General features: G+C 41.9%; 2 protein-coding genes across 2 annotated transcripts in view; both read left to right on the top strand.

The window, feature by feature from the left end:
• Positions 1-1,451: 1,451 nt before the first annotated feature.
• Positions 1,452-3,868, top strand: LOC127608666 (uncharacterized). Its single transcript, XM_052077877.1, has 4 exons — positions 1,452-1,569; positions 1,728-1,816; positions 2,071-2,259; positions 2,817-3,868. The coding sequence occupies exons 1-4, from the start codon at positions 1,548-1,550 to the stop codon at positions 2,820-2,822; spliced, it is 306 nt and encodes a 101-aa protein (XP_051933837.1). The 5' UTR covers positions 1,452-1,547; the 3' UTR covers positions 2,823-3,868.
• Positions 3,869-5,312: 1,444 nt separating this feature from the next.
• Positions 5,313-24,199, top strand: part of igsf11 (immunoglobulin superfamily member 11) — a 68,357-nt gene continuing 49,470 nt past the window's right edge. The window contains exons 1-2 of the mRNA XM_052077863.1: positions 5,313-5,834; positions 23,969-23,998. Of these exons, the coding sequence (XP_051933823.1) occupies positions 5,774-5,834; positions 23,969-23,998 (91 nt within the window). The 5' untranslated portion in view covers positions 5,313-5,773. The remainder of the gene's footprint in view (positions 5,835-23,968; positions 23,999-24,199) is intronic.

The raw sequence follows: 24,199 nt of genomic DNA, 5'->3' as shown, positions 1-24,199 counted from the left end.
CCCCGTTAGCCCTGAAAGAGAAAGATTCCTGGTGCGGTGCCTGGTCTAAAGTAGGGGGACTTGGCAAACAATTCACCATTAATGTTTCCATTAAAAGCCACATTATCTCTTTGTTTATAATCTTGGGCAAAGTGTGTATTTGAAACGATGCTAAAGATGTTAACAACCGAGCTAATGTCCTCAAAGACTTTTTTGATACATAGATAATAATGGTGCGGTGACCTTTGTTTCTACACTCTTTGAAGGGTCGATAAGTAATAAAGATCTCAATATGTGATCAGGGTGAGCTGACCTTCTGACAGATGACATGGTTGAAAAAGGTTTTATCATTGCAGATAACTGTAAGGTTTACTGTTCACATTTTCTCGAAACGAAAAGGCAGACACCAGCATGCAGTGTGTGTAGGGCCTTATTTTCGTGGACTGGTTCCTTGTACTCGGTTTAAAAAACAGGCATAACTTCATTTTTTGTGCACGTGCAAGTCTAGTCTTTGGGCTGTGTTGCACCCATTTGGGCGTATCGGTGCACAGAGTTGCCTCAGACTTGAGTCATCCGACAATGTCATAACAGAAAGTAGTTTTCGCTCAGCACAAAAATGCACTTTTCGTAATTTCCGTGCCGGGGCAAAGTACTAATTAAGCGTGTTTGTGAATTTGATAGACGCGCCACGCCTCATTGGGCTTTTCTGTCTTTTTGTTTCCACAATGTCAAGCATGGCGTACTCGGGTTTGCACTTTGACCGCCCTGAAACAAATGCAGGACATCGCGCAGATTGGCTCACAAAGGTCTACTTCCATCCCACAACAGCACACAAAAGCAGATAACACCTGTTCGCCCAGTTTGACCAGCACAAAGTCTGGGGATACCAAAAGAAAGAAAATTAAACATGAAATAAGTTGAACCGGTACCTCAAACATGTACTGTACTGGTGACCATGGTAAGTCTCCATGTATGATTTTAAGTACAGGGCTGTAATTGAATGACCCGAAGACAATCAAACATTTCGTTTTTAAATCAGATTTTCTCCCTCCCCCCAATTTATGAGGTTAAAAAAAATGCATCTTAGTAAATTTTAAAGATTGAAATAATAATGCCGATATGTATTCAATAAATGTAATATTTTTAAATGAATACAAATTTGATTTAAAATACTTTACCAATAGTTTTTTTTCAAAAGTTATTATGAAAAACAATTATAAATGACTGAAAAGAATTATATAAAATGAATACATCCATTTGATGAAGCAGATTCTTTGAAAAAAAAAAAGTATTTAAAAAATATTTCAGGACCACATGTGACAAAAGTCACAGAGAAAAATATGCGTTGACTAAAAATGCTGCTTTAAAGTATGACGTTGTTTCCATACCACTATTCTATTCAAACGAGGACAGTGGATAGAAACTCCTCCCACATGTTTGCTCTGCTTGAGGGTTTTACTTCCTGGTTGGGTCACGTGATTTGAGGTGCGGTTGTTTTGACTTTTCTCTCCAGTTCAGTGCTCATTAGCGGTCACCGTTGTCATTGTTTGGACGAGCACGACGGCACGATGAGTTTCAATCTTAGCGATGGTAAGTAAAATTTCAGTTTAATAAGCTCTTACATCTTTCTGTTAGCAAATACAACATTGCGACTGTCGCTTGCATGCTCAACAGGAACTTTGAGAGAAGTTAATTTTGTGATGCGTTCTTGATCTTTGCTGCGTTTGTTTGTTTGTTTTTTTTTACAGCAATGGGCGGCGGTGAGGAAAAGATGACAAAGACGCAGGCAAAAACAGACGAGATCAGCTGGCCTTGGAGTAAGAAGAGTGACGACAAGGTACTTCATCCAAGTAACAATAAAACGATATCTATCCATGGAACTATATAGGCGACGGGACGATTAATGGGTCAGTATTTAGATTTATTTAGATTTTAATATGTATTTGTTTTCACACTGACTTTTACAACGTGGTGTCTCAACAGGTAGATAAAGATTAGTTTGACTCCTGACAACTTAAATTGAAGAATACTAACAGATAATGTAAGCCTTAAAGTGAGGTGAACATTTATTAAATGCTTTCATCATTTCAGAGTGGCGGCAAGGCCAAATCCGGTGACAAGTCTAAGTCATCAGATAAAAAGACGAAAAGCAAGGACGGAAAGAGTAGTGGAGACAAGGATGGAAAGAAAAAGGACCATAAAGTTGGAAAGAAAAAGGATGGACACAGGTCAAACACTTCCAGCTCATCCTCTTCCTCCAGCAGCAGCAGCAGCGATGAGGTGAGGGTTTTGTTTTGATTTGTTTTTGCAAAAACATGTTCACTTCTTTTTCAAGATAGAACAGAAGACAGGACTGCTCAACACTCGTACCACACCTGTCACGCCCTGTTTTGTCTTACTGCTATGCAGCCGCGACAAGTCTCACCTGCTGTGCCACTTTGAACCCCGCATACACACCACACCCTCATCTTGCTATCTATGTTCCGTGACATCTGCAGTCATATTCTGCAGCCTTTCTCCCAGTCAATCGGTGCAGTTCTTTGTGAGTCACATTTGCGTGGGCATGACACAAATGGGTGTGAGGGAAAAACAAACCGGTCAGATAGCCAAGTCACATTGTCTAATGTTGCCTTGCTTCCTCTCCAAGTCTGGCAAAAACACGATCAGACCACGTCACTGCTCCAAATGGGCGTGTGATGAGGTTGTCATTTTGGTGCTTGTTAGGGGTCACTGCTGCTGTATTCATTGATAAAATGTATGAGCTGTGGCACTTAGGATGTGCTTGAATGAATCCTCTTCTTTTTTTGCAGTAAGCATTGTTCTTCTTGTCATTCCAGGGCTGAGGCTTCCCGGTGGGAAAATCTGGTGTGCGAGCAATTTGCATGTTTTGACCAGAAGGTGGCATTGTTTGGGGGGGGGGTGGGGGCAATCAGAAGTCTGTAATTCATGGTATTTGTTCCCAATCAGATATTATCATGTATGAAATTAAATCATTATTGAAAATATTTTTCCAGTTACCGGTATTTAAAATGCTGCTTTTTGGCCAGAGTGGATGTTTTTTCCCCCTCTTTTAAAAATAAATCTGCAGACCCGAGAAATTATGCAAAAGCTTAAAGTAAACATCATACATGACATAAAAAAGTCTATTCATTCAGATGACATTATATATAACTCAACTGAATTTTAAGGATCAGCCGGTCTTTTGAATCTATCGTGGAGATTAATTATTAATTAGATCTATCAATCTAATTAATATCAAATACAATATCTACTATTATACATACATACATACATAGTATTTTCTATGGCTGTTTCTCTACTATGTATCCTCATTAAGTAGAAGCTATCCCAACAGATTGTGGGAATAGGCATGTTGCACCCTTGACTGGTTGCTAGCCAATCGCAGGGCACATGCATGCAAACCGCCATTGATACTCGCATTCCTATCTATGGACAATTTAGAACACGGGGCCCCAACATGGGGCCTGTGGGGCAATTACGTAATATAAGTTGCCAGATTTGTAGTAAATTGAAGTAAAGTTTTCAATTAAGATATGTAAGACTTCAAATCTGCTCGTTATGATGATGATCGAGCAACATATGCTTCGAAATAAGAGTTCACCCCCCCAAAAAAAAGGAAGCATCTGTGTCCTTTCGGCTCAATCTTGCTACCAGACTTCTACGTCGCGCCCCAGTAACCACGATTCAAATTATGGTTTGTTTCACTGCGTTTGTGTCCCACTATTGCCAGAGTATGAAGCTATCGACGCAATACTTTTGTGCCGAGAGGTATCACATTATTGTTTTATTTGCCTTGTCTTTTAAAATTGCTTTACTTCCTCATATCACCATCAGTGACATAAAAACCTTGTGCAGACACTTTTCCGAACCTCAGATCTCTGTGTTGTGCATTGTGTTTATTGATTAAAAAAAAAAAAAAAACTTGTTGTGGGTTGACCAAGACACATCACACATCCTGTGATGTACAAAACGTCAGAACAATTCTTCTGAGATGGACATGTTTTGATCAGTGGATCCGAGCAATCAAACACAAAAGAGTCTTTGATTGCACCCTGCAACTTTCCATCAGATGGAATGTTACATACATTATTGAGGCTGGTGAGTAAGAATGAATGATTATGAACAGTTTTTTCCACACAAAAGAAATCCTGAAGGCAATTGTGAGATGGAACAACATGGTATGAATACTACATTTAAAATCAAAGGTCAGTGAAAATAAAGTTGTTTTTTTTTTTAAGGAGTTGGTAACAGTCTACGGGCAATTGTTTAATGTACCCCCATCCAACTTCGGGAATTTGTCAGTTAGACAATAGACATGGTTTACCAGCATTGAATGCCACTTCAAGATCTGTGGCTTGATCTTGGCCTGTCTTGACCCGGCCTTGGGTGTACCCCACCCAATGACCAAAGACAGCTGGAGTAGGTTCAAACACGCCCGCAACCTTTGTGATGATAGACGAATTAGAAAATGTGGCCAATAGGGGGTGCATTTTCTTTTTGGTTTTCAGTTCTTTTTAAATGCAATTAATAACAAAGTAAAATTTACTATTGGTTCAGATAATTTCCAGCCTTTCTGGGTCACATTAAAAAATGCAAAGAACCAAATTTGGCCCCCAGGCCGTGATATTGACACGGATTAATTATATTGTCACGATTTTTCGTTCCTTTACAGCATAGGTGTCAAACTCTGGTCTTGGAGGGCCGCTTACCTGCATGTTTTCCAATTCTCCCTGTCCCAACACACCTGATTCAAATGATCAGATCATCAGCTAGCTCTGCGCAAGCCTGACATTGAACCTGTTCATTTGAATCAGGTGTGTTGCAACAGGGAGACTTGGAAAACATGCAAGGCAGCGGCCCTCCAGGACCTGAGTTTGACACCTATGCTTTACAGTGCAGTTAATATATTTTCCAAAATAAGGGTCGCACTATACGTACGTACCACAAGAGGGCGCAAGAACCGTTTCCTCCGATTGGCGTCGACGGTTTCCTAGCAACAGCCGGATTCAAGCCGCTGCCACAGAATCTCATCAAGTGCACAGAAGCATTCGAACATTAACAGGAAGTTAAACATATTACAAAGTAACGTACAGGAGAAAAGGCAACTTGGTTCTTTTGATATAATGTGAGTACAAGCTGAATATAGGAAATATATGAAATCGCAAACCTACCTGTTGAAGGTCACGCTTCTCAAACTAGCAAAGCATCCTCCTGAATATGTCCAATTCCCCAAACAGGAACGTAACTGATTTTTATTTTGGATTACTCTAACCGGAAGCTGACATCCTTTCATTACTTTTACTACCCGGTGCACTCAGCCGCTGCAGATCAAGCGAGGAAGTATGGAGCGTCTCAGAAGGCGTTGGAGACACTCACTAAGGCGGTGGGGAAACGGTCAGTTGGGGACTTGTTTCTAAATCGCGTTCAGACACTTGTGGAGAGGTTCGACTCAGTGCAACTAGAACTTTTTGCCAACTGTAACTACATTGATGGGTTGGCGTAACAATTTCACTGAATACTTGGACTGATCCGCTTCCCAAACGGACGAGCATCGTCGGGTGAGACACGCCAACACGGAGTCAGCGCCCGGTGAACCGGACCGGAAATGAATTGGGATTCTTTTTGGACCAGGCGTGTGAACATTTCACTGTGTTTTGGACTAACAGAGTGGGTGGTGCGCGCTGCGTAAAAACCCAAGTTGTCACATGCCATTACAAAGACGAGTTTTCTTCAAGAAAGCTGAGCGGTGCACAGGACTGAACGGCCCGGAACAATGGTGAAGTTTCATAACTCGGACCTGTGGATAGCCTGGTTTGTCATTTTCTGCATGGAGGGTGAGTCTTCATGAAAAACGCGTTACTTTTTGTTGGCAGAGTTGCACTGTACCCTGCGGTACAACCTGTATTATTGTCTCTCATGACGTTTGGAAAACTATACACGCAACCTACCTTGTCTGACAGTGTGGAAGAAGGAAGAACTTTATTAGAATACAACAAATAATCAAAGTAACTGTTATGTAAGAAGCATGCATGAAAATCAGCAGCAACACCTTGTTAACAATTTGAGAGCACTTTCTATAATAATAATAATGATTTTAATCACGTGGATCAATTAGGTAAATTAAAAATTGTATTGCTGAATTGTAGCATCAGATGCGTGCCACACAACCATTTGACTCCTCCACATCTCCCATTCTACTTAATACTTATTTTATCCGGTAGTCAAATCCCCACATTTCAAACTAAAGCTGAAGCATGCAAGTGTCTTTGTCTATGACACTTTGAACTCTGCACGTTTGATCCCTTGCGTGGTCTTGATGTGCCTGGAACTTTTTACTGTTGTGACTGGATGTTCCGTGATGCATCATTTGCTATGCAGCTGCTGTGGGGCCTTTATGATACAGTCTTACTTTTATCATGTCCTACAGGCTTGCTGTTTTCCAGTGTATAAAATTGGATTACTCAATGACATGTTTTCAGTACATCGAGCTTTCTTCCAATAAGAGTGTCAGATCTCTTCCGTGCATCCAGCCCTGCTCTCTGTAGTTGCTTTGTATTTTCCTCCATACAGACTTACTTTTCACCTTCAGTGTCATGTCTGCTAGTGGGATCAAAGTGACAATGGAAATACTGCCGTCTGTCTGTCTCTCTCTCTTCCCACGCATTGCAACAGATACCTAAAAGTTGGCGAGTCTATTTGATTTGAAATAAACACAAAGGTAGGGTTGTTAACCCTGTTAGAATGTGTTGGTAATTCCTCCCGATGAACAACTAACCCGCTGGGGCCGCGCGTGCATGTGGCCTGCACACATTTGTTGATTCACCTCACTTTTAAAACGGGCAAAGAAGCAAGCATGGAAGCGGAACAGAGACTTCATTGACTTACTAGAGACTTCATTGCATCTGATGAAAATCAAACAAAAATAATGTATTTAAACGGAAATAGTTCTGCAGGATCAAACCCCATATCTTTAAAAAGTACATTCCGCTCCTTCGAGTGTATCATAGTACCTACATGATTTTCTTTTTCTACTTTAACTTGAACTTCTAATCATATCGATTAGGTATATATAAATAATGGATCTTAAAATCATAACATGAGAAATAATTGTCATTGACACAATAGCGAGACTGTGCAGGAAATTTTAAAGTAACATTTTAAGATTCATAACTGTTCAGAAAGGAAACAATAAAAACACTCAAAGCTCAGTTTTTTTGTGTGCAACTTTAGAAGTGTTTTTTTTTTCAATTTCAAATCATACAACTTCAGATTCATGTTTGTTCCTCGATACATGGAGGGCTTTCATTTAACCAGTTTCTATGAAACACTACACTCTAGCCATTTTTCATCCTTGAAGTCCATCCGTGACAGAATGCAAGGCCACTGAGTGAAAATCAGCAGCAACCGATTTGAGGGACAGTTCCTCCTCTTCACTCTTGTGTCTCAGCAGGGAGTCACAAGTGTCTCTATAAATAAATTCCAGTGTATCGATTGTCGTTGCTTGTATTGGCTGTGTGTACTGACCTCAACGCTTTGCATGCCACAATTCGGAGATTGATCGCCTGATTATGTCAGCAGTCAAGGGATAGTTTGTTGCGGTATTTTGTGACCTTTGCTTCAAAATCAGTGGGAATGCTGCATCATGTGCGGGGTGTTGGCACTGTCCCACCAAAAAAAAAAAAAAAAAAGCTAAATGTGTTGTCTTTCTTTCCAATCCATGCCAAATAATTTAATTTGTTCATACACAAGTATCCATTTCATATTTTTGTGCATTTCATTTTCATATTAATGCTGAGGTGTACTGCTTCCTTCTATATTTTTGTTCAAAACTAAAAATTCACATACATGCCTCACCACAACTGTGCCCCTGATCTGGTGACCTCTCTTTACAGCGATACTGAAATGACCTCCCCGAAAAAGGTTAATTTCAACCGGGATAAATTCACTGTCATTTCTGATTCATGTTTTTTTTTTTTTGGTAATCAAAACATCTCATATATATATTCATTATATTATATTATTATATTCAGATATTTCATTTATTCATCTGGGGAACTGTTTTAAAATGTAAAAACATTTGTAGTTCTTCCTTGAGTCTAGTGTTGTCATGGTTACCTTGAAAAAGTCACTTAATTTACTTATTACTTGCATTCCAAAAATAATTAGTTACTTTATTGATTCCCTAAATTTGACAAGTAACTAAGTTGAATTACAAGTCACTTTCATTGAGCTACATTGAGCAGATGCTGACAACCTTGCCTTCGCATAAAAAATGGCACAAAAATGACATTTAAGGATTAAGATGTAAAAGGGTTTTGTTTTAATGAAATTTTCATTCAATTATTTTTTTTGACAGGATTTCACTTAACGTAAACAGGCTGTTTGTTTTTAATAAAGAACAAAAAAAAATGAAAAAGATTTCTATCTTCCGAGTTTGGTTACGTGATGTTCGTAAACGAAGCCATGATTGGTCGTTACCTAAGCACTCATAAGCTGTGATGTAATTTTCGGTCGACAGCAAGTGGCAAAATAGCCGGCCACTGAGATGGACTAAAAACAGGTGGATTTTGCTGCTTCATTCATATTCCACAAATGCAATGTTCATCAGAATGCTGTGTTGACATAGCTATTATTGTAAAGAACATACCGGGTTGACTTTCGTTTTGATTATTGGTTTGACAAAGTATGATAAATGCTTGCGTGAGGGAGGCAGTGTGGCTGATGTTATCTGCATGAACAAGTAACCGCAGTCGACAAAATAATGCCTTGTGATATGAAACGAGTAACTACAGCTTGATGAGGTGACCTGAAAAAGTGCCGCGTTAGATTAGTTGGACTAAAATGCGCTCTAGTCTGAGTAACGCGTTCCCGCCATCACTGCTTCAGTCTCCTTTAATTAGATATTTGACAAATATGTATTGTTTTATGCCCTCCCGGGGGAAGTTTCCAGCCTTTCGAAAACAAAACAGTGGAGGCTCTATGCTCTTCAACTGATTGGTTCAGCTCCCGTCCCAATGAACCCCTCGTGGCGATATCGGCACAAAACTGCTCTGTGCGTGGACCCAGGCTTAATGTTTCACCCAGAACAACCCTCAAAGCAAATGGCTAGAACCAACATTGATCCTCAATCAATTGAGCACATCAAATTCTACTGGAGGTGCTGCCTTCGAGCTTTTCGGCTACTATTCAAAGTTCCACAGAGCACGGTACAAATTAGAATATTCCCGGAAATCTTCAGATTACCCAAGAACTCGCATGACATTTTCTGTTTGTTTTAGACAACAACTCCATGTGTCTGTCGAGCTCTTTGCCATTCAGGGCGTGCGTTCTGACATCAAGCTGAATTTGCACTTTGTTTGTGAACTTTCTAACCTCTGAAAGTTTGAAAAGACACATTGAGCCTGTTTATTTTTGATATCTGTCACGATGCCGGGATACTAAATACTTCTTCTGTCCAGCTGGCAACAACGGGAAATTTCTGCACACACATGAAGTGGTACGAACGCATGAAGATTGCGTGAGTCTGAAGTGAGGGCGTTAATCGAGCAATTCATGTGCCCGCTTTCCATTTTTAGGCTGTGCCCGCATGTGTAATTTCCTCCTCTGGCGCGGAAGAAAGCAGGTGATAAATGGTGCATAAAAAAACACACGGATAAACCCGATTGAACAGCATTGGTGATAAATTATGACATAAACTTCAAATTGTCAAAAATAACATCGCCGTCCAGTGAATTACATACACTTGTTGGTATTTTTACCCGCTGAGAAGTCATGAAGAAAGCATGGTTTTACGGGTTGCTTAGTAGTCGTATACGGTTAGTGTCCTTATAACAGTGTTCCGTGTCAGTATCAGTCTCGTATTAAAGGATCCGTACTGGAGTGACATTGTCAGACAATAGTTTGGAACGATGGCAGAATTCCAATTTCAGATCGCTTTGTAACATCGTCACCTGTAAATACCCATAAATCACTCAACGAGCGGTATCAGAGGAACACATGGTTTTACGGGTTGCTTAGTAGTCGTATACGGTTAGTGTCCTTATAACAATGTTCCGTGTCAGTATCAGTCTCGTATTAAAGGATCCGTACTGGAGTGACATTGTCAGACGATAGTTTGGAACGATAGCAGAATTCCAATTTCAGATCGCTTTGTAATATCGTCACCTGTAAATACCCATAAATCACTCAACGAGCGGTATCATCATCGCTATTTGTAGTGGAGTGATAACAGATGAGGCAAGTCAAGATTGCTCAGAGTAAAAAAAGTTTCATTGTGTTCAGTGTAAATGCTGCTTTGAGAAGTGACAAGCTGCTCACACATTCTTACATCATCCTTGTATGGGTGGAAGAAACAAGACGCGTAAAAAAAAAAAAGTATCCAACTTGGAAGGTGGCTCTCCCTGAGTAAATCCTGCCCAATTCACGTGATAAATAAATCCTGTCTGTGTCAGTTTTATCTGACAAGCAGCATTTTCCACTGCTCTTTCCGCCCGCTGCTAAAAAGGAGCAGCTGGAACACGAGTGTTGGACAGATGGAACTTTCCACCTCGATTATTTTTCTCACTAAAAATAGGCTGTCCAAAAAATTAAAAGGCCGCTGGGGCCGTTGGCAAAGTGCCCGTTCGTGTGTGCAAGTACGTATGTTTTGAGCGACAGAGGCATGGAGAACTTCAGACGACGTGGCTCTCAGATGACGGCGGCAGGGGCCGTCTTGGGAGTGTGAATGAATAAATGATAGCCGGATATCTGGAGGAGAGAGAGAGAAAGAGCGCAAGGGAGTCGCTCCGTCATGCGGCCTCTTAGGTACACATTAAACGAAAGGCCGGTCGGCAGTTGGCAAAGCATCTGGGGCAAACATCTGACGTGGTCACAGAGGTTTGGGTGTTTGAGGTTTCCACTTGGTTCTACCTTTTGTTCGGTGTGCCACATGAGAAAGCCATGAGCATGCAGGTTAACATACCGTATTTTCCGCACTATAAGGCGCTTTGGCGTATAAGGCGCACCTTCAATGAATGGCCTACTTTCAAACTGTTTTCATGTATAGGGCACACCGCATTATACAGCACATAGAATAGAAGCTACAAAAGTAATTGTAGATACATTATGTATCCACTAGATGGAGCTACACTAAATGGAATACAGTACAGTACAGCTTTATTTATATCGCATTTTCACACCCACTGCAGCTGTAACAAAGAACATTTAAATTACTACGTGCAAGAAATCAGAATATTGATCCATATATAAGGCGCATCGGATTATAAGGTGCACTGTCGGTTTTCCAGACAATATTATGCTTTTAGGTGTGCGGAAAATACGGTAGTTTGAAGGATACCTGATTCTTAGATTGGCTGTATCTGACATCATTGGTTAAGGAGATAGTAAACACTTTGTTTTTAAACTGATTCAGCCTTGCCACTGCTGAACAGATCGCCCCAAAAATCTGTGAAGACGACGATTTAGTGTGTGTGCCAAGAACCAGCAAACAGACATCTTCACTCTCTAACTTAAGTCTGAAAACGCAGATTTCTGCAATCCTGCAGTAGCTTTGCATTCAGATGAGATAATATCTTGGATTGATGTTGCTTGTAAATTTACTGTGTGTGCGTGTGAATGTGTGTGTGTGGGGGGGGGGGGGGTTGTCGGGTGTGCGCACATGCATGCGTGCACGCTCTTGACTCATAAATATTTAGCTCCATCTCTCACGGCGTTCACACCTTGCTGGTTCTGAAGCTTTGACAGGATCTTTGCAGATGGGCCCTCAACACACATCAGTAACTCGTGGGACGTTTTGACCGGTACAGTGCTGAGGTGCATTAGTTAAGAACGTTGGAATGATTTCAAGAATTTTTCTTTTCATTCGGGGTACATTTTATTTCGACAAACCCGACAGAGCATAAATGATGACATCTCATCCTTTACGAACTGTATGTGAACGCTTTGCATGATGTACGGCGGCGCTCGGTCTGTTTCCGTCACTTGATCTCGGGTATTACCGATCGTAGTCGTCGTGTTTTTCACTTTAAGCCTGTATGAGCTCCGATGAATGATGAAGGAAATGCTTCCGTGCACACATGAAACCCACAAGCGTGTGCTAACAGAACGTCCGTGTTCCCTCAGTCCACACATATTCCCCGGCAAGTGAATTACCGTTGATCCCAAAGGATCACGAGCTTCTCCTGCACCGTATTGACTGGTTCCAGTGATTGGTTGACTGGGTAACATAATGCTCTTTCACTGAGCTATTACATCGTTTTTTAGGACAAAGCGGTAAGTGTTACAGTGAATTGGTAAATTCAATAAAATCCCCCACCCCCAAAAAAAAGAGGAGAAAGGTTATTTTGAAAGACGAAAGAACTAAATGCTTTGCTGTTTTTGCCAAAGCGTTGTTCTAAATCTGAACCACTAAACTTCTATTGGGGCGGCCCGGTAGTCCAGTGGTTAGCACGTCGGCTTCACAGTGCAGAGGTACCGGGTTCGATTCCAGCTCCGGCCTTCCTCTCTGGAGTTTGCATGTTCTCCCCGGGCCTGCGTGGGTTTTGTCCTGGTACTCCGGTTTCCTCCCACATTCCAAAAACATGCGTGGCAGGCTGATTGGACACTCTAAATTGTCCCTAGGTGTGAGTGTGAGTGCGAATGGTTGTTCGTTTCTGTGTGCCCTGCGATTGGCTGGCAACCGATTCAGGGTGTCCCCCGCCTACTGCCCGAAGACAGCTGGGATAGGCTCCAGCACCCCCGCGACCCTAGTGAGGATCAAAAGCTGCTTGGAAGATGAATGAATGAATGAATGAATAGATATGATGTTTAATTGATTTGAAAATGGCTTTCATAGTAGGCACGGTATTGGCAGTTTTAGTAAGGCCACATCCAAAAAAAACAAACCTATGGCAGTCCTTTTCCATGATGAGACACGAGTTGTATCATTCACCTTTCCAACTGCACGTCTTAAGATGCAAAGCAGACTTTGCATTGAGAAAAATTGCCAACTTGAGTTCTCCGCTGGTACATGCGAATGATCCATCACCGCACCATTCATTCATCAGGGAGTAGTAGATGTTCAATGACAACAGGTTTTATGTTTCTCGCCAGCGCACCATATGCCGTTTGCAGCGTGCGTATGTCAAACTCTGTTCCCTCGATTTGTTGCAGCTCCCGCCTCACTAATTTGAAATGGATTGTTCATTGATCTACACAATGACGACTAGCTGAACCCCACCGTGTAGGGACACGACGCAGATCCCGTGACCGCCACACAACATGTTACAACATTGTTTTGTTTCCCACAGATCAATGCCTGTACATCTTCTGGGTGAGCTTTGCTGGTGGTGTATCCGACAAAAAAAAAAAAATCCGGGTCAAGCATTCACATAATTAGTCGTATTGTTTGATTGTCAACAATGGCCGTGTCATGAAAGAAACAGATGGCCCCGAGCTGCAGACGAACCCCAATCAGTCAGATTGGGCATTAGCAGGCATGAAACCTGTCATCTGCGCTGTACAACATCCGCATTATGTCCAATTGATTCTATTTGTGAGCACGCCATTGCCTGGAGAATTTACGAGCCCGCCGGTGGTATTCTTGATTACGTCTTTATTATTTGACTCGTGGAAGTGTTCAATATGAACATCCAGGGGAAAATAAAGAGTTATTCAACGAAACATGCACGGGCATTGGGTCACAAGTCTCTTGTCTATTATCAAACTCATTCATTCATTCATTCATCTCCCGAGCCGCTTGATCCTCACTAGGGTCGCGGGGGGTGCTGGAGCCTATCCCAGCTGTCTTCGGGCAGTAGGCGGGGGACACCCTGAATCGGTTGCCAGCCAATCGCAGGGCACACAGAAACGAACAACCATTCGCACTCACACCTAGGGACAATTTAGAGTGTTCAATCAGCCTGCCACGCATGTTTTTGGAATGTGCACCCGGAGAAAACCCACGCAGGCCCGGGGAGAACATGCAAACTCCACACAGGGAGGCCGGAGCTGGAATCGAACCCGGTACCTCCGCACTGTGAAACCAACGTGCTAACCACTGGGCTACCGGGCCGCCTACTATCAAACTATTAATGCCTTTTTTTTTTTTGGAGACAATGTTGTCACTCAAAATGATCTGCACGGTGTCCTGCCTCTATTTAATCCCCAAAACAAATACAGACTATATTTAAAAAAAGGTACTGAAGCGTGGAACTGCCAATGAGGAGCAAAAAGATTTGGCTGCCAAATACGTATTTGCAAGTACAGTTGAACATGTTTTCATCGAAAAAAAAAAAAAAGCCCCATTGGAACTGGGTTTGTGGTAACCTATTTGATAGATTCCTGGACTCCTTTTAACTACAGTGTATCTCTCTCATGTAGCAAACACACACACAAATACACACACATTCATGCAATGTCAAACAATCCATTTAGCTACTATCTATTCAATTGGGGTAATTACCCGGAGCCTATTAAATTGTTACTGTCTGCGCACCATCGCAGCTGTAATTACGGCCAAGCTTGTGCAATTCCACGTGGCTCTCCCTTTCGATTGTTATGCGATGACACAAAGCGTGTGAGGATGATGGAGCACGGTGGCGTATCGAATATTGATGGCCAGAAAGTCTGAAAGGGAAGAGAGGACAGGGGAAGGGTGAGAGACGTTCTCACAGGGCCCTGCGAGACTCTTGCAAACATATCGCGTAATCAATGTCACAACATCGGGCGATCCATTTTTTTTTCTGGCCCGTCAACGATTGACATTTTCTTTTTATTAAAGCAACGAAGGGAATCTCAATGTTTTAATGATGATTACACAATGATCAATGACGCCACTGTACTCGGGAGGGAGAGCGAGGGGGGGGGGCTGCTTTATTAACTGGGGCCTTTGTCCTGCTTCAGAGCAATTTCTTTTGTATTTCGAAGATAACGGGGAATGGAATGTGGCTCTCGGATGGCGAGATTCGAACATGTTCTACTTCTACTTCACCCGTTATTGTCAAGCAGATTTTTATGCGGGGCAGCGGGAACATGGAATAGATTAGAAGTCAAAGTAAAGGTGTCTTTAGTGGCATAATAAAATGTTCGGGTCCTACCTTATCTCATCAGAACAGTCGCAATGGTGGACACGCAACGCAATGAACGGCTGTTGCGTAAATTGTGAGAAACGACATCATTTGTGTGCCACCAATATGTCCACGGCGCATTTTTTGCCACACCGTACTTTTTTGTGATGTGGACCGCATGTCGCTCATTCGATCATTTGATAGGCTGTTTGTCTCTCTCTGCGTTCAAATGCCAAAACACTTTTTGCATTAAAGGAGAGGTTAAATTGAACTCCCCTGACGATACATTGGAAGCTGAATGAAACAGACGATTGAATGTGCGGAATAATATGGCAGACCAGAAAGCTTGGGAAGCCGAAGATGACGCACTGAGAAACAAGCAAGCGTGCGGAAAACCGATATGGAAACATTCACCCCCCTGGTTATCTGTTGGGTGTGTGTGTCTGTATTCCCAGCAGCTCAACATCTGGCGTTAACCTATTTAACACTTACTCTCTCGATCTTCCACTCGCTCTTCACAAGGCTCTTAGCGACCGAACAGTCGGTTTTCTCGTAACATTACCGCTTTCAATCCCGGCTTCGTTCTTTTCCTAAATTGCATCAAAATAAATCAATATAAAGTCGCCGATGGCGCAGTGGTCCGCTCGCCTGACTTGTGTGCGGGATCGGTTCCCACTCGGTGACGGTGAAAAAAATGGTTGTTTGTCTCAAAGTGTGCCCTGTGACTGACTGACGACCATTCCAGGGTGTAGTACGTCTTTCGCCCAAAGTCGTCTATTGGCTCCTGCGCCGCCTCCGCGAACCTGTTCAGGATAAGCATGTGTTGAAAATGGAAAGTTGCATAAATCAAAATAATTCAATACAACACGTTTATTTTTTTACAGCGCTTTCACAACAGCTGCAGCTGTAACAAAGCGCTCTACCGAACAGCAAACAAAAAAGTAAAAACAATAGAACAGAACACATAACGATAAACGTGGGCCAGTCATAGGATCGGAACAACTATTCCTGCAGTTCTTTGCACTTAATTTGCAGTGCATTCCTCCCCTTCAGACCCCGGTCGAGACTCAGGTGGATAGGATTATTAATAGAAACCCTCGTTTATGACGTCATGTCAAATGCACACGTGCCTCTTAAATTCTCAAAGGGGGGTTTATATGTCAGTCAGACAAAGCATTCTCAACGGTTATTCATTCAGTGATGTAAAGGATAAACAATCTTCTCCTTTTGCCATTCATCATGCTTGTATTTCCTTTCTTTATCTCTCCAGCTGTGTTTTCACCCCGTCGATCTGATGCTAACCTGCCCGCTTCCCCCCCCCCCCTCTGCTCTCTTAATATGAATCTCAAGCACTCATTCATTCATCTCTCCGATTTCTCCCTGTGACAAATGCATTGCCTCGTGTTTCATTTTCTCTTTTATTGAAAATGGCCTCCGTTCTCTGCCTGGAAGCTTTGTGGGGTCCTAAATGCTAAATGGCAGTCTGTCTCTGCCAGGCGCCCGCTTAGTGCCGGTCTCCTTGGTGATGAGACCGATCAGGCGGTTCTGTACCAGACAATGAGCAGTCTGTGTTTGTGGGTGTGTGTGTGTTTCAATTACTGTACGGCAGTGCCAGCGGGTTTGACTTATTTGGACGTTCATATACTTTAGGGAGGAAAAGGTGCTATGCCGGTCATGCATTCACTCACATTCATAAGCATTTGGATGCATTATGTTTGGTGTCGGCAGGGCCCTGCCAAACAAGCGGGCCTTGTTCTTTCTGCCAGGGACTTGAGCAGGCAGCGGCGACCGGGGCTCAATGTGATATTGCTCGACATTGGCACAATTTACCCCGAGTTCAACTCTGGGGACACTGCTGTTGGCCTCGTAAGAATTCTGTCCATCTGCACTGGCATTTCAACAAGAGTCGGATTCTCAGGAATGGAAATGAGTGACTTCTGAGTGCTTGATACAGCAGATTAATCTAACTACAACGTCATAAGACAAGATAAGATAAGATATCCTTTATTTGTCCCACACTGGGGACATTTACATGGGAATTCATGTATATTTCATGGGTCATGGGAAATACAAGTGTCACTTCTTAAACAACATCTTCAGATTGTATTGAAAGGTCAGTTTGCGGTGTCCAAACTGCTAGCAGGATTTGAAGGTCGTCTCACTTCACCACTCGAATCTCTGATCAAAGCCACGCTCCGCACTGACGTGCAGAAACTTGAATATCAAACATGCTCATTCATAATGGCATGCAATTATGAAAGTGCATAGCCATTATAAATAGGCACAGAGAACGCATATCCAACCTCAATAAAAAGAGTAGCGCTATAAACTGCTATAATGGTAGCATGAACTTGTCATAATTGAGTTTTGCTCAATTAGTATATTTTTTTTTTTTTTACCCAGCACAAATCTTGTGCAAAGTCCAGTCTAACTGTGCGTGGAACAAGTTTTCTTTCGCTGTACGCAACTAGAAATGAAATTTGCGCTTGTTTATGGGAGTGAACACAGTCGAATCTTTAAATTCAGGGCCAGGAGGAGAGGCGCACGGTCTACATGGCAAATAAGAAATACAAAATAATTTAATGTAATCATTGTTAGTTTTTTTTCCACTTGCATTAGCATTGTGTGTAAATATACATTTTCTGTGTTACAACAAAAAAAAAAAATCTGACTTTTACATTACATGATTCACTTGGCGACTAAGCGACTTACTTGTAACATAAAGTATTTATGTTAAAGTACCGGATTACAGGCATTTCTCGAAGAATCGTGAAATCTTAAGTGAGAGGCACCAAAATGCACATCCTGGAGGCTACAATACGATTCAAACAGAAGCCACGATCAGTGTAACACCGACTAATAAAATGCTTTTCAACGTAACATGGCACAATTTAGGTCACATGCTGCTTTCCAAAGATGATCTAAAGACTATCTAATGACTTATTCCAAAAGCGGACGCTCAAAATTGTTCACGCCTACAGAATCAGGTGGCATTTGTCTTTTGCATCATCACCAGCATCACCATCATGCCACTTCATTCAATTTTGCGAGCTCTCGACATCAGAGTTGCTTCTTCCGATGCTGTTGAGCTATTGATCAAAGTGACAGAGACTAATACTGTGATACACAGCTAACACAGGACCAATTTGGAGCGCCTCATAGTATGACTTCCAATGCTATCGCACGCTGCACGTCGTATTTTAAGCATGCGGATGTGTGTGTGTAATCTGAATGGAAATACATTTAGGTATGTGCATAAGCTAGCATTAAATATCATTCTGTATAACTTCTTATGTTGTGGAAGAAATGCAGAGGTGTAACACAATAATCAAAATTATGAAACGCTTTCTAGAATTTTAAAAGAAAACATCGCAATGACCTCTATGGTAGACTGACAATGTCATTTACAAAAAAAAAAACCAACTCTGAATGATCACGCAATCATTATTTTTTGGGGCACCCGTATCCCCTTGACTTTGACATTCAGTGTTTTGCACCTAAACCGTATATATGTTTATTCAGGTGCAGATTAATTATATATGAACAATATTAAAAGGCCTGATCATCAAAAATTAATAGTCTTTGTGTTTTAAAGTAGGCTAGAACTCATGAGGATTGCGAGCTGGAACGTAAAATGAAGAAATCATTCTCCATGAAAAAATAAAAATAAATCATACATAAAATAAAAACACCAGACAGTGAGTTATGGCTCGAATGACAGAAAGGTTAAATGATGAAAAATGGGCATTCATCCATCCATTATTATCCTGAGAAGGGTCGTGGGGCGTGCTGGAGCCTATCCCAGCTGTCTTCGGGCAGTGGGCGGGGGACACCCTGAACCGCTTGCCAGCCAATCGCAGGGCACACGTAGATGAACAACCATCCCCGCTCACAATCACACCAAGTCAACTGCCATGCATGATTTTGGAAAATAAGGGTAAACCGGAGTACCCGGAGAAAACCCACGCAGGAATGGGGAGAATGTGCAAATTCCACACAGGAAACCCGAAGCCGGAATGGAACCCTGCACCTCTGCACTCTGAGGCCGAGGTGCTAAGCAGCCGACACCCGCGCAGCCCTGAAAAATGATCAATATAATAAATTCATGACGGGCAGTTGTTTGTGTTTGTATTTGCTTCCGCAATTCTCAAGGACGCGGTGTGTCTGCGTGTTTTGTGTGTCTTTGTTTGGATGTTACATCCACCCGAGCGGGCACACAGTCTCACTCAGAGGCATTTACACCTAAACAATCTCACAAACTTAGAATTGATGCCTGGCGCGAAACAAAGAACATCATTTTGACTCGAGTGGTTGAGAATCAGGTGTGACCACCGCGGGTCACGAAGCCATGTGTGAACGCACGGCAACGATGCTGATAACATTGCGGCACCATTATTTTTTTTTTAAAGGCACACTCCACCTCCTCAGGGACTGTGTTCTTTTGGCATGCTCCATCTCCAACTTAGCAGCTCACTACCCGGTGATTATCCTTTTGCTGAAAAGTGTAGTTGCGCCTCTGGGAAGAATATCTCTGTTCTCCTTGAAGCTGCATTTCTTGTACGTCCACTGAGCATTTTGTCTTTTGAAGCAGAACAAAACACAGGCAACGCTGTGAGCTGTGAGCCAGAAAAAGAAAAAAAAAACTGAGCCAAACTGTATGACACACTCAGAAAAAACCCCAACAACAAAACAACATGTTCAAGTGCACTCCTTCGAGTTTTGTGTGAAGTTCATCAACAAAAGTTCTCTTAGCCTATGACAGTGGGACAAGTCAGCAGAACCAATCAGCCAATTAGGACCGGGGGAACGCAACGAAAGCTGACAGAGAAGTGGTGTCTGTCCGCTGAATTCCGAAGGTTCACTTCAGCATGATTAGTAGCTTGTGACCAGTTTTTTTTTTTTTTTTTAATCTGTCAATGATCAGTCTATATTGCATATGCATTTCAGGCCATATGAGCGTCCGCAATTGTCCGCTGGCTGTCATTGGCAATGATTTTCTTCATTTCATTATCAATACACCACTGCTTGTGTTTTATAATTTATTTGTTTTGTTTTGTTTTTTGGGGGGTTTTGTGATGACATCCTGGTTGTGTATCGGGTTTGTCCATTAATGCTATTCTCGCTTTGGTCGATAGTGGGCTTGATTCCGACCTGAAGATGGCCAATTCCATGCAGTGTTTCATTTTATGTTACCAGTCGTGCTGTATCGCTTGAGCTGTGCAGTGTAAAGCCACACATTGTTGTTGGTTATTTTTATTTATAGGCTACTATGTGTACTGAATGGAACCACTTAAGTTAAATGAAGATCATTTTTATGACTGCGATTGACTGGCAACCAGTTCAGGATGTACCCCGCCTGCTAAGTTGGCCGGGTTAGGCTCCAGCACGTCCGCGACCGTCGTGACGGTAAAGCGGTTTTGATAATGGATGGATGGATCCATTATACAGTATTATCCTACATCCGGTGATAATTCGTTTTTTTTTTTTTTGGACACCATTTAAAGCAGTCACAAACAGAGGCACTCAACGAGAAATGTTTTGAACGGTGGCTGTTGGTTTATTTTTTTTCTTCTTTCTTCTTTCTACCTTCATTCTTGCTGCTGGAGGCTGTAAATTTCCCCAGTGTGGGACAAATAAAGGATATCTTATGTTTGAGGGAAGGGGTATACAAATGGCATTGCATGAAATGAAATGCTCACCTACAAGGAGATGTTTGGCATGTTTTGTTGATTTATTCATTCATTCATTCATCTTCCGAGCCGCTTGATCCTCACTAGGGTCGCGGGGGGTGCTGGAGCCTATCCCAGCTGTCTCCGGGCAGTAGGCAGGGGACACCCTGAATCGGTTGCCAGCCAATCGCAGGGCACACAGAGACAAACAACCAACCATGCTCACATTAATGGATTTATTATTATGATTAGTTTTCATATTGTATTTTGTTTTAAATGTAAAGCCAACAGGGGACCTGTTTTTTCTCCATCGACTCCTGAGGGAAATATGCGGTTCCTGGCTCAACAGATCTTGCATAACATTATTGGCGGACGGAGAATTTTTTGGTTTATGGTTTTGCTTTAGCTGTCTGTTTGCATAAGAAATACTTTACGTCTATATTTGTTTCTATGGATTTTTCTTCTTTGAATAAATACACGTTTCCATTTGCACGCAGTGGTGGTGGAATGCACACCATTTTGAGAGATGGGAAGAAGTGGGGCGATACAGGTGTAAGTGTGGATATGTTTATTTGCTGTCACTGTGGAAACTGGCATGAGGGAATGTCAGGAATTTGGCAGTTGCAACCATTTTGAGTAGACTTAATAGCTCAAAATTGTCTGCAAAGTGTTTCCGAGGCTATATTATACTCAAGCTTTGTAACGGGGGTTGACATTTCACACAACTGCTCTGTTTTTTTAACCTGATTGGCATCATTTTTTGAAAAAAGCATTCCGGTGTGAGAACAGATGTACATTAATGAACCATCACCGCGCTTGTTAATACAGTATCAATCCCGTTAATGCTGATTTGTACCGTTGGGTTATATTTGGCACGGCCAACAGGGATTTTTTCTTTCCCTTTGCACCGTAACAGTCGTGAAGCTCACCATATTAACTCATTACATACTGAACATTGGCAATTCTTTTAAATGTAGCGCATGCCGGGCCCTGTTTGCCGTTCTATTCCCAAGAGCTTTTGCTCTACCTGCCAGCTGGCAGCCCTTTTACAAGCGAGGTCAGGTGCATCGATGCCGAACTGAAGGGAGCAATGATTGCTCCTGTCTGTATCTAACTGTGGAACAATTACGCCTTTCCTAGCAGGTAGTGTGAGGAATCGACAAACGATGATGGCAGCATGAAAAGCAGGTTTGGCAAGGCAAAAGATCTGCCTCAAACCTCTGCCACGTCACCACTCAGCCAGAAAATATACTGTAGAGGGTGATCACTTACCGTATTTTCCGCACTCTAAGGCGCACTTAAAGCATTCCATTTTCTCAAAAGCTGACAGTGCGCCTTATAATCCGATGCACCTTATATATGTATAAATATTCAGATTTATTGGACATGGTATTTTAAATTATTTGTAGAGCGCTTTGTTGCAGTTGCAGCGGTTGTGAAAGCTTGATTAAAAAAAAAGCTGTATTGTATTGTATTCCTTTATCGTAGCTCCATCTAGTGGATGCAAATGGAACCGCAGCCAGTATTGTAGCATATATTCTATGCGCCTTATAATGAGGTGCGCCCTATTTATGAAAACAGATTTAAAATAGGCCATTCATTGAAGGTGTACCTTACAGTCCGAAGCACCTTATAGTGCGGAAAATACGGTAAGTCTGCTGCGGCGTCTGAAAGACTTTGTGAAGAGAATTCACTGAATTGCCATTTAAAACCGGTGTTTAATCGAGTCACCTCAACGAGGCATCACTTGTGTCTGATTAATGCAAATAACTCCAGCCAGGTAAATGACGGCAGCATGGCGAACGAGTGGTTTGCATGTGCGTGTCACAGCGCTGAAGTTCGGGATTTGAATCTTATGCGCAACTCTGCTGTGTGCCGTTTTAGCCGTTTTCTCCTTGCGTGGGATATCTTGTACTTTTTTCCCCCAGGGCTATCATACACTGATTGCTTGCCATTACAAAGTGAAGGGTAGCCATCCATGTCCCTTATCGTACAATCATGACCAAATGAAGTATGTTGTTTTTTCCACAAATAGTGGGTGATTTTTTTTTTTACATTTAAATATTACAATAAAACAAATTGAATTATTTGATTTGTTTTCTGTGTACTGCCGATACTAGTTACCGACCAGTCACTGGCACCCGCTTGTGGCCCTTGGACTGTCAGGAAGTAAATGGCATGTATGGCTGACAGAGAATAAGCGAATTAGAAAATGGAGGATGGCTGTTCACAAATCATTTGGTAGTGCATCTAGCGTGTATCTAGCTCTTCTCAGATTTCATTGAGAAGGAATGAATGAATAAAAGAAAGGTAAGAAAGGAAGGGTTATATCATCCAGAGTCATTAGGAACCGTCTGAGTGTGACAGTGTCCGTTAACCCAAAGCTTTTTAAACAATGCTTATTCTACAAAACACGGTGGATTGCAGTCAGTCCTCTGATGGTTAAAACAAAGCCCGGTGACGGAAATATGATTTATAATTGCAACAATACAATTCCTATTTAGGCATTCATGCACAATAATTACTCTCTAGTGATTGCCAGCAAAGGATTGGATTATCTTTCCCCCTGTCAGGACAGAAAACCCGTCAATAACATACATAAACACACAACTGTTTCCATCACTTCAGAGACATTACATTGACTTTCTCATGGGAATTCATTCTAAATTTTAGCGTGATACAGTATTGTGATGACTGGTAAGCTATATGCTGGTTACCAACGGTAACGTCATCCTAAAATGTCAAGATTTAAACGTGTATGTATTCATTTTCTGTGCACTTGCATGTCAACTGCCCGAAAAGGTCTGACTCCATAAACATACCTGATAACAGCACAAACGGCAATACTCTGGCTTGAAAAATGAGCAATTACATACAACAAGGTACAAAAAAAGTCGCGAGTGACACGGCTCAATTGGCAATTACAGAAGAGCAATGCTAAAAGGCTGCTGACAGGATCCGAGCATGTGCGAGTTTTACAGGGCAGCAGTTCATGTTGTTGATGGCTCTCCTGTTCATTTATATGCACATGCAGTATTCACACACTACACTCCATCCTCTAATGCATACTGAGAGGTTCTCCTAAATTTGTATTTCTTCCATAATTAAGGTCACCAAATGAAAACACGCCACACGAAACCCAAAGTAATCAAATATTTATTGCTATATGTATTCATTTTTTACAGTGTCGATAAGAACTGTAGCATTTTAGCATTTAGCATGTCAGTGATCCTATTTTATCCTTTCATTTCACAGGTTCAAGGTTTGACAAACTCACCGGAAAAGGTAAGAGACACACACGGTACACACACAAAGCTCACCATTGTGTTGCCTTGTTTTAGTTTTCTGCTCTTGCATTTTGTGATTATGATAATAGTGAACCTGCAGCTCATCTTGTGGCAGCTTGACGCTATTGGTTTTACGTCTGCGGCCTTCCCTCTGTAGGGCCCAAAGTATTTTAGAACATAATAATCCCCACCATCTGCC

This window comes from Hippocampus zosterae, chromosome 10 (genome assembly GCF_025434085.1).
Source record: "Hippocampus zosterae strain Florida chromosome 10, ASM2543408v3, whole genome shotgun sequence".
Classification (NCBI taxonomy): Eukaryota; Metazoa; Chordata; class Actinopteri; order Syngnathiformes; family Syngnathidae; genus Hippocampus; species Hippocampus zosterae.
This window is presented reverse-complemented; position numbering and strand designations above follow the sequence as displayed.

Excerpts from the sequence above, each read along its gene's own strand:
- LOC127608666 (XM_052077877.1), top strand. The coding sequence starts at position 1,548 with ATGAGTTTCAATCTTAGCGATG. Across the intron at positions 1,570-1,727 it reads GAGTTTCAATCTTAGCGATG|CAATGGGCGGCGGTGAGGAA; the intron begins GTAAGTAAAATT and ends TTTTTTTTACAG. Across the intron at positions 1,817-2,070 it reads GTAAGAAGAGTGACGACAAG|AGTGGCGGCAAGGCCAAATC; the intron begins GTACTTCATCCA and ends TCATCATTTCAG.